Source organism: Dermacentor silvarum, chromosome 10, assembly GCF_013339745.2.
Source record: "Dermacentor silvarum isolate Dsil-2018 chromosome 10, BIME_Dsil_1.4, whole genome shotgun sequence".
NCBI classification, from domain to species: Eukaryota; Metazoa; Arthropoda; class Arachnida; order Ixodida; family Ixodidae; genus Dermacentor; species Dermacentor silvarum.
In genome coordinates, this window is record NC_051163.1 from 6,819,615 (window position 1) to 6,833,960 (window position 14,346).

At 44.5% G+C, this 14,346-nt stretch overlaps 2 protein-coding genes across 4 annotated transcripts in view; one reads left to right on the top strand and one right to left on the bottom strand.

Annotated features, from left to right (window-relative positions):
* Positions 1-4,040: 4,040 nt before the first annotated feature.
* LOC119431263 (optic atrophy 3 protein homolog) lies at positions 4,041-6,113 on the bottom strand. The gene has a single exon (XM_037698737.2). It carries the CDS (start codon positions 5,970-5,972, stop codon positions 5,268-5,270), a length of 705 nt encoding a protein of 234 aa, XP_037554665.1. The 5' UTR covers positions 5,973-6,113; the 3' UTR covers positions 4,041-5,267.
* A 932-nt stretch (positions 6,114-7,045) lies between these two features.
* LOC119431356 (SLIT-ROBO Rho GTPase-activating protein 1) overlaps positions 7,046-14,346 on the top strand; it is a 51,892-nt gene continuing 44,591 nt past the window's right edge. Inside the window, exon 1 of one of the 3 annotated variants that reach the window (XM_049657366.1) lies at positions 7,046-7,456. In XM_049657366.1, the coding sequence (XP_049513323.1) occupies positions 7,387-7,456 (70 nt within the window). In that variant the 5' untranslated portion in view covers positions 7,046-7,386. The remainder of the gene's footprint in view (positions 7,457-14,346) is intronic. The other 2 variants (XM_049657365.1, XM_037698841.2) reach the window with 2 other exon arrangements.

Here is a 14,346-nt window from a genome sequence, read left to right on the forward strand (position 1 = left end):
GCTCATGACGCAAGTCTTTAGTGCGCGCCCATTGATGGAGGCTCGTATGCATCCGCCTTTGAGGGGGCAAATGCCGCTGCCTTCTGAAGTTGTACCCGACTATAGCATAGAGAAAGAAAAAAAAACTTTTTTTTCTTTCTCTATGCTAGAATTACCTATTCTAGTACGCTGTACAATGGCTATGGTGGCCGAGGAGAACGATGGAGTGACCATACCTCGGCGTCAGCCGCTCTGGCATTGCATAGGCCTCCTGCCAGTCATGGCCTTAAAAGCAAGGAGCGCTAGCGCAAAAAGTATCTTCAAGTATTTTTAATGTAGTGCTCAGCCGAAGTGACGTGGGTGTTTTGTTGATACCAGAGAGCAATGCAGAGTGTGAATGGCAATTTAACATTGTGAAAAATACGAGGACGCAGTGCCGCTCGTCCATGTGTTGCTCGTTCAAGTCGCTGGGAAACGTCAAACTTGCAAAACGTGAAAGAAATTTCTTACAATCAATCATTATCTGAATCATTTTTGAACACCCGCCGTGGTTGCTTAGTGGCTTTGGCATTGCGCTGCTAAGCACGAGCTTGCGGGATCAAATCTCGGCCGTGGCGCTCGCATTTCGTTGGCGGCGAAATGCAAAAGCGCCCGTGTGCCGTTCATTGGGTGCACATTAAAGAACCCCAGGTGGTCCAAATTAATCCAGATCCCCCCTATGGCGTGCCTCATAATCAGATGGTGGTTGTGGGACGTAAGACCCGAGAATTTAAATTTTAAAGAATTTTTCAAGGCAAAATTAGCAACAATGAAATGCTTGAAAAAGTGAGACCTGTTCATGTGGTCATTTGTATATCTGTAAATAAAATTGTAATGAAGTTCATGTGGGAGTACATGAAAGTATCGACATTGGGGGGTGTTACCAACTGACCCCCCCCCCCCCCCTCGGTCGGAAGATCTCCCGGATTTAGTTTCTCCGAACTTGGCAGGCATGCAGCAGAACAGCGTACACAAAGTTCTGTACAGATGAAAATTTGTGTCCTTTATAGCTGTAGAATCTTCCGCCAAACACGAACAGCCGACCATCAACATGCTTTGACAGGTAATGCGCAAACGGGATTTTTCTTTGCAAATAATGCGGTTATTCATAAAAGTCTTGACTGAGAGTAAATAAGCAGCGTTGCATCATGTTATAGTTTAATTTCGGTAGAGTGACCTAATTTCGCAATGTCTCGCACGCCTTGCTTCTGATGCTATATTTTGGCGCCCTTTTTGAAGTTCATTAGGCCAAAGTCGCAATGCTTCGCTCTGGCGCAGTGTACAAAATCAGCCAAATGCGAGCCGTGGTGCTAAAGTACTCTAACAACTGTCTGCAGTGTAAACCAATAAGGCAACAGCTCGTTATCACCAGATGCGTTTAAAATGAGCTTGTACTGGTGTGACTGATGAAAAGCTGTCTAAGCTGCAGTATCACTATGGAAGATTTTCAGTGGCCCTCTCCTGTAGATATATGCGACTACAGGTTCTACCCAAGTAATGTTGGTTCTACCTTCGTCTATGCTGTTGGGAAGTTTCATGATTCAGTATTGCTGGAAGCTATACAAACAGCAGAGAGCATATGATCAAATATATTAAGGAACAGCTTTTCCATCTGGTAGGCTCTAGATGTGTACTTGGAAGGTGTAAAGTTCCTCTGCCTTTACCATGTCATTTAGGACACCAAAACAATGTGTGATGATGATCATAAAAACATAGACATTAGATTCCGTTTAAATTCTAATATGTTTGCCTTACTTCCATGGAGTTGTGCCTAACAGAAGCCCATTGGAACCATATGGGAAACAATTAAAGCACAGTCCAAACCGTTAGCCATATCTGAAAGTTTGACAGGCACAGCTTTTCTTAAAGCGAGTCTATTGTGCTCTGTATTCACATCAATGACATACTTTTTCTTCATAACAGAGAAATAGGGAGCAACCCACCAGTACAACATCCATTGCACCTAATAGCATCTTAATAGAAATTTATAAGCCTGAAATGCAACAGTGCATAGTAGCAAGCACTAGAGACACGAGGATACGTACCACTGCCATTTGGGAAAAAGCCTCAAGCAACTCCTCTTCAGTCCCCAATACCTTATTCTATTAGTTAGTCCTTTCCCTCATATACAGAGTTGCTTCCAGGGTTAAGTAACATGCTGACAAAAACAGGCAGTGCCATGTTTGTGCACATGCTTTACTGAGCAACATGGGTCAAGCAAGCAGTGAGGAAGGCAGATCAGAGTTGTGTGAAACCAAGGAGGTTTTAAATAATATTTATAAAGCGGGGAAAATGTCCCAAAAGTGAAGCCAGACCACTGACATCTTACTATAGACACAAAAAAATGTTAGCTTATGGTGGAGAGTATAGGAAGCACTTTTTCTACTTCAAGCGGGTTCGAGATGGCTAATTTCAATTTGCAGATCCTGCTCAACGTGCAACTTTGTGTCACTGGTTTTAGGTTGAAACTTGAACATTTTCGCAAATTTTAGGGGAGTTCAGAAACAAGATTTTATTTTTCAATTATCCTAGCATATACACTCGTAAGGCAAAGAACACTTGAACTGTGAGCGAACTCCAGCTTGCACAGTTTTCTTTCAGCAGTGATTCAGAGACAAGTGCTGACTTGAAGTATGCTAGTAAGAAGCTGCAGGGGCTTAACAGACATAAAACAACAAATTGGTTGCTGCTAAACAACAATTCAAGTTAGCATATACTAAATCTATAGTGTCTTGTTGCGAGCTAGAGGTGTCACAAACACAAATTTTGCCTTTAGATTTTGCACAAGCATTGTTCACTGCTACTGATATGTGATCAGAGATTTAGAAGTAATAATTGCGTTTTACATACTGGTATGTGAGAAACATCGTAGTGCATTGTTGTGGTTGCAGTCATTTTCACTAGCTGGGCTTCCATAGAATTGTCATAATCCCCACAAACTATTTCTGATCACACATTTCTGTCCTGTGCTCCAATCGCAGTGTAGCCGTCACATCCATGAAGCAGGCTTACCACCTCACACGTATCAACAAAATGCCACAACTGCTTGCAGCGTAGTGATCAGTGATTTAGTATTACGTGTTTCAGTGTGGGCTTTAACTTATCCTTAAAAATAATGCCATGGGGATAAAGAGGTTATCTTTTCAGCAACACATTACTTGTGCTGGTGGACATAAATAATTAAGCAATAATTACTGATTAGCCCTCTAATTATCTAAAATTCACTAAACAATTCACGAGTACATGTTGAAATTGTGAAATGAAAGCAAGTTAGCTCCTAAGGCCAGTCCGTCCACTTGGTAGGCATATTGAAGCTAACACAAGTTTCAAAATATTCATCCGCAATATTGCAGCAAGATGCGCTTGGCATTCTACCTAATTTATCAGTCTTTCTAATCAATTGCAGCACTGAACTGTGTCGAACATTTATCTAAAAATTGGTGGCAATTTCAGGATTCCTAATAAGTATACATTGTCTGAGCAATCAGCAGCTTCAAGTCTGAAATTGTAGCATTCGCCTACAGTAACTGATTTATACATAAATCTCACTAAAGAATTATTTATTTCTCATGTTTGCTGGTGCAAATAATTGACACAAAAATCGATGCCCACTCATTTGTTTTTATAAATTAGTTCAGTCCAGATTGAAACACCAAGCATAGCCCTGATATGTACTTGAGCCTTCAGATACTGCTAACTGTGCAGCAATGACATGCGTGGACTCTCATGTTGTGAAACCAATAAGTGCTCCACATTAAAAAAAGTATGTAACCAATTTTAACTACCTTGTTCATAAATACAATTGATTTTAGCCATCAGTTTTTTTTTTTTTTTTTTGGCCTCGTGAAAGCAAGTGATCCAACTTGAGCCTGCAAATTTCCTAGCAAGTGATACATTACAATAAATGCAATCTGTCCTTTCAACACATTTATTAGAATGTTACAAACTTGAATGTGTCGGTCTGGCTTTTTTTCATATTATTTGTTATCACATAAACTTGACCAAACTGTTGCTCTTGAAAGTTCTTTTTTTTTTTTTCGCTTTTCCAACAGCACAGGAGATGCTTGCAATGCATGCACTGGAATTGTCCTTCATATTTGACTACAATGTCATACTATAATGGTATTCAGAAACTTTTGACTGCTCTCTGTATTTCCCATGTGGATTTTTCTTTTTAATGGTATGTGCTTGGGTCAACGTTCAGATATGAAATAACGAGGTTCCTGCACACATCCACAAAATGAATACCCACAAAGATGCATATGTATGCATTTCCATTGCAGTCATCTGTTTCATATAGGTATTTACTGCCAGCACGAACTAGCTCAGCACCATGTTCTCCTTATGCTTGGGTATGCTTATACAGGTTTCTCTGCCATTTGCATGAATGTTCAGTCAGGAGAAAAACAATACACTGACAGTGTTGCCACTAAGTTTGTCTGTTCGAAGCTATAGTGCTTTTTACTTGTTTCTGAATAATGTAATAAATGAGTACTTAAAGCAAATAACCTTCCACTAACATTACTGCTCAGGAAAAGCAATTTATCACCTACGAAATAATAAAAATGTAGCTGATTAGAAATAATCAGCAACTTGTAATGTGTACAAGTATCGTCATGATGTTACACACCGCTGCAAGTTGCTTGTAATCTGTCAAATTTATAAGGAAGAGGCAAATTTATTATTCAGGCTTCTCATGGGAGTAGAATATGCATGTCTTCTTTACACCATCATAGTCTTTTATTGCACAGTATCTATAACATCCTGCAAAGCCCACTTACAAAAAGAAAGCCAAGCTTGCACACACTATACTGTACACCAGGCATGTGCCTACCACTGCCTAAACAGCACCGGCAAAATAAACTGTGCGCCCTCAATCTTCTCAGTTATGCGTCCACCCTTGTGTTTGGCTGCAAATGAAAGACAAGTCTACGATTGAAGGTGCACGCTTTGCCACTTGTGTGTGCTGCTCCGAATGCTGTTGTTGCTAACTAGAGAAACTAGAAAGTAATCGAATTACCGTGGATATTTCAATTCCAACACAATAGCGTGAAAAATCTGCTCCTTGCGGAGTAGCTTATGACATACGCAGAACAGCACATTTAACGGCAACAGACTTAAAACGTCACGAAGGCTTGTTTTGAGACGGCACGAACTTTCTCGAGTTGCTCCACGCTGGATACGTGCGACGTCCCGCGGTTAGGACCTTCGAACACTGGAACAGCCCATCGTCCGCACCGTGGCGGGGGCTACGACAACGTCTTTCCTAGAACGCTCGCCGTGGCATCGTTCAAGGCGCGACCTACGACTGTGGTTGTGAATTCGACGCTGTTCGCCGAAGTCCCCTTGGCAGGTTCGGTGTTGCCTGGAGCGGTAGCCTTCGTTTCGGAGCTTCCAACCGGCGCGGGTTTCGATTTGTCGCCGGTGCCCACTGCGGCATCTCCAGGTGGCGACGACGGAGGTGGCGGCGGCGGTGGTGGTTTCGGTGGTGGCGCGACGACAAAGGTGCCGGCCAGCCTGGTCAGGTGCTTGATCTGCGCCTCCTGATGCTCGACGCGCAGCCGCAGGTCCTTGACTTCGCATTCGAGGCAGAGCTGCTTCTCCTCCTTGGCGTTCTCGCGCAGCCGCTCGTTGCGCGCCTGGCGCAAGTACTCGGCGATCAGCGTGGCGGCGGCTGAGACGAAGATGATCATCTCGCCGAGCAGCTCGGCGCCCAGCTCGATGGCCATCGCTTCGTTGAGCGGGGGCACCTCGGAGGGCTTGCCCAGGTTCAGAATACGCATTTTAATGTTTACCTCGACCCAGTGGTACAGCTGCGCCGGCGGCATGCACACGTAGGTACGGAAAAAGGGACTGCTCTTCGCCCCCTGCTTGATTCGGTTGGCCAGTGGCTTGCTCAGCTGCCGGAAGGCCAGAGCGGCCAGCTTAGCGATCGGGAATGCGGCCACCACCATGACGGTGCGCCGCTGGTCATGCCACACGAAAGAATCAGCTTTTTGTTTTTTTCGGCAGCCCCGAAGAGTGCCAGAACACCGGTTGCACTCACGAGGCTCGTCTCACCTCCGCAAGCGGGGAGAGGTCACAGCAGTTGGATTGGACTGGATTGACCGCGCCGCATCCTTTGATGATGATAACTAAGCGGCGTTTGCACAAAGCGTTGCCCTGCCGTTGCTTTCTCCGTTAAACCGCATGAGAACTCTGAGCAAGTGTGGTATAAATTAAAGTTTTATGTCCACTTCGAACCTCCTCTCGACCCCCCCCCCCCCCCGCCCCCCAGCGACAGATTCCTCAGAGTCACGGTGCTCAGAGTATCCCAGAGTTTGAAAGATGAAAAAATAAACGTAGAAACGGCTCTGCGTTAGCGTTAAGGGTGGTTAGGGCTTTTTGACCACTTGGACTTGCTAGCAGTAGCAGGCTAGGTCAGGAATTGCTGTGCGAGCGTTATATCTTTATTCAGTCTAACTTCATAGCTCTGCAACAAAGTTCTGCCAAGGTAAATATACTTTGTTCTGCACTGAGCATCAGTCAGAGCTTCCGAGATTGCGACTGTCCGCTGTTGCAGCCGTACAGTTTCCTACAAAAACCAAGGTAGCGCGTTCTATTATAAAGGCCACGCTTCTAGAGTTCTGAAATTGTGAAATTTCGCCGCTCAAACAAGCGTCGTGCGCTTCTTCTACCGAAATTTTCTATTTATGCGCGAAAAGCGTGGGTAGGTAGATCCAACTACAAATCAAGCGTTAGTCCATCTAGTCCATTTGTATCAAAGTATTGGCCGCTATTTTTGTAACATCATTGAAAGAAGTCTCTATGCAATTTTGCTGAAATTGCTGTGCACTATCGGAACCCTGCGAGGCCTCTCTCTGCGCCATAGAGTTTTTTACAACACAGTCCATGGTGTAATAAATTTGTCCACATGATCGAGGCGTTCGAGTCGGCATGTTTGTCCGTGCTCTTTCGAAATATGTGTTTCCGGATTCAGAATCACAAGACACGGTCACGTGAACGGTGCTCGCTTTACGGAATATCCGGTGGTGGCGCCGCGACTCTCTCATACGGACAATGGCTGCCGCCTGCAAAGTTGGGCCCCGAGAAAGTGACGCCGCCGCTGCTCTTGATGTTCCCGCGGGAGTCTCGGCGAGTGAATCGGCCCAAGCGAGTCAACAAAGCCTCAAGGCAGCGGCGACATCGGTGTGCGCCCAGTGCACAGTCGAGTGAGCATGTCGTCGCGGTTGTCGCTGGGACCGCGCACCGAGGCAGTCGAAGGACGCCAAGCGTAGCTGCCGAGGGGCTCTCCCCATTTCCTGCGGCGGATGCGACAGCTCCCGCGGCCCATTTCCTGCCCGACACGCCCGCGATCCTGACCCCATCATGACGGCCGACTACAAGAAGTCGGCCGGCAAGCGAGAGCTGCTGGGCCTCTTCGAACAGCAGGTCAAAGGTGGGTGCGCGTTCTCGCTACAACAGCGGCAGGTCCGAACCCCTGGCACGGACTCCCTTTGTCCTCGCCCCGTGACAGTGATCGGCGCTAGCGCGGGTGGATGCGCGGGCCTTGCTTTGCACGACCAACCAGTCAACTGCTTGTCTGGGTCATACTTGCAGACGAAAGGGAAAACTCATTGGCATGTCCGCGCTACTTCCTTGCTTCCAGCCGCGGTTTGTTGTCCTCGTGCTCCCGGGATTAGCAACGTACAAAACACACACAAAAAGAAAACGTGAATAAAGCAGCGCCTCTGGTCGCACCACCTGGATTGCCCCCGCCGAGAAACTAAAAATTTGTCCTTTCAGAAACAACTTTTTCAAGCGCCGTTCGCTGCCGTGTTCGCTCAACCTCGGAGGGGAAAAATAAAAGAAAAGTTAGTGATGCACATCTTGACAAATCAAGCAGCAACACCCGCGTTTTACTCGCCGCGCGGTCCCACTTTTGTCGTGCGCTCGGCGCGCTATTTGTAGACGGCGTCATTTACTTGATGCGTGTAGCGCCGGCGTTGCTCCGCGTGGGTCAAAAATCTCTCTCCCAGCTCCGGACGATCCAGCGCGCCTAGTCAGGGGCTGTTGCGCCATGGGGAGGGGTTTGCTACCGGCTTGTGAGGGCGCGTGAGCAGCTGTTCAACTAGGTTTTTTGTGTGACCGACGTGCGAAGAGCCTGGAAGTGCGAACATTGTTTTACACGGAATCGCTGAAAGTCACCGAAACTCGGAGAAAGAACAAATAATAATAATGCCGATCACTGATTCCGGTGTGCAGACAGGACATGGCGTGCATTTCAGTATTTATCCTAGGAAATTAAAAATGCTAGAAGTAATAATTTGCACAATACTTGTTTGATGTGTGGTGTATTCCTGTGAAAAAATGTTTTGCTTCCAAAACGTTAATTCTTTTTGGAGCGTGAAGAGGAGCTCCTATCTGAATATTTGAGAGAACAAATATTTTGGTCAGATTCCACTGAACCTATTTTGATAAGATTTGTTGTATTTAAAAGAAAGATAAAATTTACCAAATGCTAAAAGTAGGTTCCTTGTGTCCATTCATTTTTTAATTACTGAAAATTATAAATAAAAATAAATGCATGAAGTTTACAACTCTTTGACGAAGTGATAGAAAAAGAAAGCACAATTCTGGAAACTTCATCCATTGAGACCTTTCCATTAGACAAAATTGATATACGCCACCCTGAATTATACCACTCATTTGTAAATAGGACTTTGAAAACTCGTATAAACAGTGTAATGATTTCACAGAAGCTGTAAAATATTTTTATTTGTACCCTTTAGACAATCTAACGTATGCAGTTCATAAAATTGTGAGATCTGCTTTTGGTGCAGATTTATGGGCATGTAAACTTCTGCTTTAATTTTATGAAGATTAGCCAATATTTGGGAATTTTAATGCGATAACGTTAAGGGCCCCGTTCGCCGAAAATGCAGCATCGGTGTTGGCTTCGACATAAGCATCAGGATCCGTAGCGGAGAAATTCATCCCGAACCACCCCGACCACACAGGCCCTCCGCTTGGCGCGAGGTGTTAGTGAACAAAAATTGAATTTCTCAAAGTACAACCCGTAAGAAAAATGGTAAAGTACGACTTAACTATGCTACAGACATGACAGCGTCTGATTGTAATTTGAGTATACGAGAAAAAAGCCTGATAAGCAGCCAGGGATCTTTTAATGCTATCGCATTCCACTCTTAAAGGCGACGTTAAGCGTCCTCCAATTCTGATGGTGCTTGGTTCAAGCAAGCAACACTCATGCAACATTCTTTTTTTTTATTAACAACTTGAGATCCTGAATAAAAGTTGTTTTAACTTTTAACAATGCACACAATTTAGCTGATGTCGAGCAGCATACTTTATTAAGATTAGTTCAGCATTTGCCTAATGCAAGCATTTACATGTCTCACATGTATTTGGATAGGAAAATTACAGTTGGCTGCAAGTTAAAGCTTGCTTTTAAAGGATCTCAGCTAGTAACCGATAGTCTTGAGATCCCCGTTTTTATATCTCTCATAATAAGATATGGCTCTGGGCTATCAAAAGAATTTCTTCAACAGAATAGTCGCAGTCATGAGCAAAATATGCCGCGCAAACATTTTTTTTTCACAACCGAGGTGTGCCGGCTGAAATCATGTAGCACAGCCTACATGTGTTTGTTCGAACAGTGTAATGCATTGAGAAATTATTACATTATACAGCTGTGATAGAATTCCTTGCTGATCTTGTAATCTCTAGACTTTTGCTCCTGACTGTACATGCAATTGTCATGTATCAACAAGGTCACTTCTCAACAGTCTCAAACAATCAGTCTTGTATACACTGTCATCAGAAAACTCTAGTGCCCATGGGTGAAGATATTGTATGCTTAAAAATGGAACTGTGCACGTAAACCATGTTTTAGTCTGGTGCACCATGTGATACAATTGGTATTTGAGCATGGCCTCTGAGATTGGCCAACATGCGGTGTGTTCTTGCGTGCACCACTGGATCTTGGGGGCCACGCTTTGAGTTGCTTAGTACAGCACGTAGGCATCCAAGTTCAGAGCAATAAGCACAGTGCAGTGGTACACTCTGGAGAGGCCTCCAAGCTGTTGCTGCAGATATTTCCGAGGCAGTGCCTATGACGTGTGGCAGTCTGGATAGTGATGCACTATTAAACAAAGCTCTCATCGTTTGGAATCCTGCCATGTGCCTGTACAGTCTGTCGATTGGCCTGCCTCTGTAGTGGGGCATTGATTTCTCATTCTGTTTGCTTTCTTCCAGAAGAGTTTGGTAGGTTTATTCACTGCTTTCTTTTTTTTATTGTGTCATGTTGTGCATGGCTAAGAACAACATTGTACTTAAAACGAATATGAGGGAAGACGTAGATACAACTCATGCACTCTGCAATAGAAGATAGATAAACTTCACAAAAGCCCTGATCCCATTGCATGGTGACGTGGGCAGAAACAGCATGCAATGAAGCTAACAAATATTAATGTAAGACAAAGGTCAAATTAATCAATAATAATTTATTTCATATAAATGCATCAGATAAGTTCACATTGGAAAAGCAGTTACTAATAAACGCTACAAACTGTTTACATAGGTAAGAAAATAAGTGAGAAATAAAGGACTAGTTTCAATACAGCAATGAAATAGTAGTTCAAAATGCTTTCTTTCATTTCATGACATCTTGTAGATTAGGAAATTGCAAGGAATAATAAAACATTTCAAGGAAATGCAAATGAGGCACACTAAACATTAAAAAAAAAGAATTTCTCTATCAAACATTGTTTCAGTGTCCAGCTTGTAACATTGTTACCTACATCCTGTTGGCTTTTGGTAATTATGGTCTCTTATGTTGTTCTTTCAAGTGAATTCAATTAACTTGCCATCATGTGTAATGACATAGATTTCATTGGTAGGTATGTTGTCATATCAACTCATGAATATGCATACTAGAGTAACTAGCTCATTAGCAAATAGTTTAGACCATGAACTGAAGACATCTTCAATATGCTCTGCTTTTACATTGGTTTGTGTGATACTGATGAAACCTGCTGAAGGGCGCTCTTTCTGTGAATGAGCAAGCTAGTTTATTGTACGTGAAAAGATACAAAAAGACTTCATGGTACCTCTCATATTCAAACCCACACCATCTCAATTTGTCAGCAATAGTGCTTCGCCATGTCATTGGTCTTCTAGAGAATCAGACATTATCCTTATGTTACATACTGCTAACTTGCACAACACATTGTGAATGCCACGCAAAATATTTACGATGGTGCAGTTTCACTGAAAAGTGTACTTGCAAAATTGGCTGGTTGCACTGCCATGGCAAATCAGTCAAGATTGTCAAAAGCAGTGACAAAAGTGCAGGAGCACATAAAAAGAAAATAGAGAATGGAAAGAGTTTTATTGTGAACAATTCCCTTTTTTTTGGGGGGGGGGGCTGGTTTATTAATTTGTCTATAGTGTGGAAAAAAAGGACAAGGCAATAAATGAAAAGGAAGCAAGGTGAAAGTTCTTGTAAATTGCTTCAATTTTGTCTTCAATTGATTTACGTAGTCAGAAGTTTGTGGCCATTACTTGGATGTGTCACGGGTAAAGGTAAAGGTGAGTGTGGCATACAAGTGTCAGAGAAGTAGTAGTTGAAGGCAGGGTGTCACTTGCCACTCCATTGTTGTGGCTACCAAAATAAGTCAAACAGATACCCACAATGGTCTATTCGCTTGAATTGATGTACTATCGACCAAAAAAGTTAATGGACCACGGGGTCTCAGAAAACGCTAAATATCCGATCAGCCTTTAAAAGTAGCCAGTAAAACCGTACAACACAATGTTGTTCGCGATATACCAGTAGAGGCTGGAAATGGGAAAACCAGGCTGCGTTTTGAGGCTGCGGAGATATTCAGCTTTTTGTCAGATCCCTTGGTCTGTAAACTTTTTGGGTCGATAATACATGTAAGGCGTTCTGGTCACAATCAGAATCGCCTGTCTAGATTGGCAAAAGCTGGCTCAGTATGATGCAGTAACCATTTGGTGTAACCAAAATCATCTACCCAGGTTGACATGCACACTTACTAAAAAGCGCAGATGCATAACGGTCTGACAAGGTACTGTGTCAATACTGTGGATTCACGTAGGACTGTGTGGTTATCTAGCTTGACAGGGCAGTAACCCCATAAATTAGCAATGCTTCGTGTTTTTTGATGTCAATTATTAAGACTTCAGCGGTGTATGCTACAGACCACTTTGTCTGAAACTGTTCTGCCGCAGCATTACGCTCGTTGGTCTGCACATTGCGTTAACGTAAATGGCTGTGCCTTTGGAACTTTGCATGTTCTGAAGCTTCCCATGACGATCATTCTCGCACTTCGTACACCGTCCACATTTTGCATCCCACCTCCGATCCTCTTGAAAACGCAAGCATAATAATAGCGGATATTTTCGTCCCGGATTGAAAAGGTTAACTGCCTTTCGTCTCGTAATCGGCGCGGCTTATCGAGCAGACGACGGCTTTAGGCAACGTGCGGTATTTTCGCGCGCCCAATCCATACTCACAAGCTTGGCGAAGCAATAAAGCCCGTCTATTATTAGTTCCGCTCGCCAGCGGCGGGGCCGTTCGTTTAACCGGCCGGCCGTTTCACAGCGCGGTGAAAAAAGCGGGACGCTTTTTGAGCAACGCGGTTTTGACGCGCGGAGGTGAAGCGCTGTCGAAAGGCCTGGCAGCTGACGGCGGAGCGCGCGTCGTCGAACACAATAAAAATGGTGGGCGCAGCGAGGCGTGCGAAAGTTCGCGGCGGTCGGCGTAGGGCGCCTTCGCTCACGACAAGCCCGTATGTGTCGCTGCTCGTGGCTAGCCGCATCGCGGTGGTTTCCCTCTCGTGGCCCGCACGCAAGCCGACGGGTGGGGTGTGCCCGTTAGCCGCGTTAGCGTACCCCTCTGCTAGGAAGCGGGGTTGATGGCTGGGTGGCGGGGGGAGGGAGGTTGTGACTCGCCCGACTTTGCTCAGCCGTCGCGGGGTGCGTCTCTCTGCTCGGGCGAGGGAACGAGCGGATGTCGAGTGCGCTTCGCGCGCTGCGTCTTGGCGCCGCGCGGGTCCGGCAACGCGCTTGTATCGCCTTCGGATGTGTCCCATCTGGGGCGCGGCGCGTGTCGACCCCAGCAGGAAGGAACGCTCCGATTGAGCAGAATAAAGATAAAAGAAAAAGCGGGATGCGGTTACTTACGCTGGGCAAGATATGGAAAGGCGACGTGCAGATGCACATTTATGAGGCTTTTTTTTTTTTTTTTTCTGCTGTGTTTGTTGCATCTGTTGGGCTATGTTTCTTTATGTGCCTGATTTCAATCATCGTGCTATGATTTCAGTCGTAGACTTAGCACTTTCCTTACCCCACCTAAAGAAATTGATCAGTTTGATCTACAGTTTTTTGACGCGTTAAACATTGCTTTTAGAATTGTTCCACAAGAACGCCATGCACCACATGAAATGAACACTGCACTTTAAATATTGGTCAAATTGGCAATTTTCGACACATTGGGGGTCTGGAAAAATAAAAGTTTGGCAGGAGGTTTGTTTGAAACTAGCCTCCAGTGCTCTTAGCATATCCCTAATGGGACAATGCAAGATTTGGGATTTGGTCGACTAGGCAACATAATTTTTAAATGAGAGCAGCAGCGAGGACACAGAAGCTTCTGTCAGGTTATCTCATTTTTCGATACGTCTGTGCTGTTTTAACAATGTCTTAGGCATTGGTACATGCTCAGGAGTGCGGGTTTTGATGATAGTGTTCCAAGTAATATGAAGTGCAGCATTATTTTTTCCCACTGTGGGTTCCGTTTATCCATCAGCGTTTTGGCAGTGTATGTACAGCATATGATGAGCAATTCTTCCCACTTGTCGAGCTTTCACTCACACAAGAGCACACAGTCAATTTCATAGACCTTTTGCAGAAGCTTGACTTATGCCCTTATTCATTACTGTACAGCGCTGTGCTACAAGTACTGTACAAAGCACGTGAAGGCTCCAGTGCCAGTTCAAGGCGCATGACTACAACAGCTTGCTTGCACAGAAAAGCTGATCAAACACAATGATCAAGTCAGGCCCATAGCCAGTATGTACTAGATGTCATCACTCCGGCATTGGCACACATTTACAACCTTGTTTTATCTGAGCGCTTGTCTTTGTTTCTTCCTTTCTTGTGTCTGTCTTTTATATCGCACTCAGTTACTTGTTCAGATCTGGTGGTACTTTCCAAAAAGCCTCCAGGTTGCTAAAGTTAAAGTGTTACACAAGGGCGGTGATAAAAACGATTTAACTAACTATAGACCAATATCCGTCTTGCCAATTA

Coding starts and splice junctions, on each gene's coding strand:
- LOC119431263 (XM_037698737.2), bottom strand. CDS start 5,972: ATGGTGGTGGCCGCATTCCCGATCGCTAAGCTGGCCGCTCTGGCCTTC.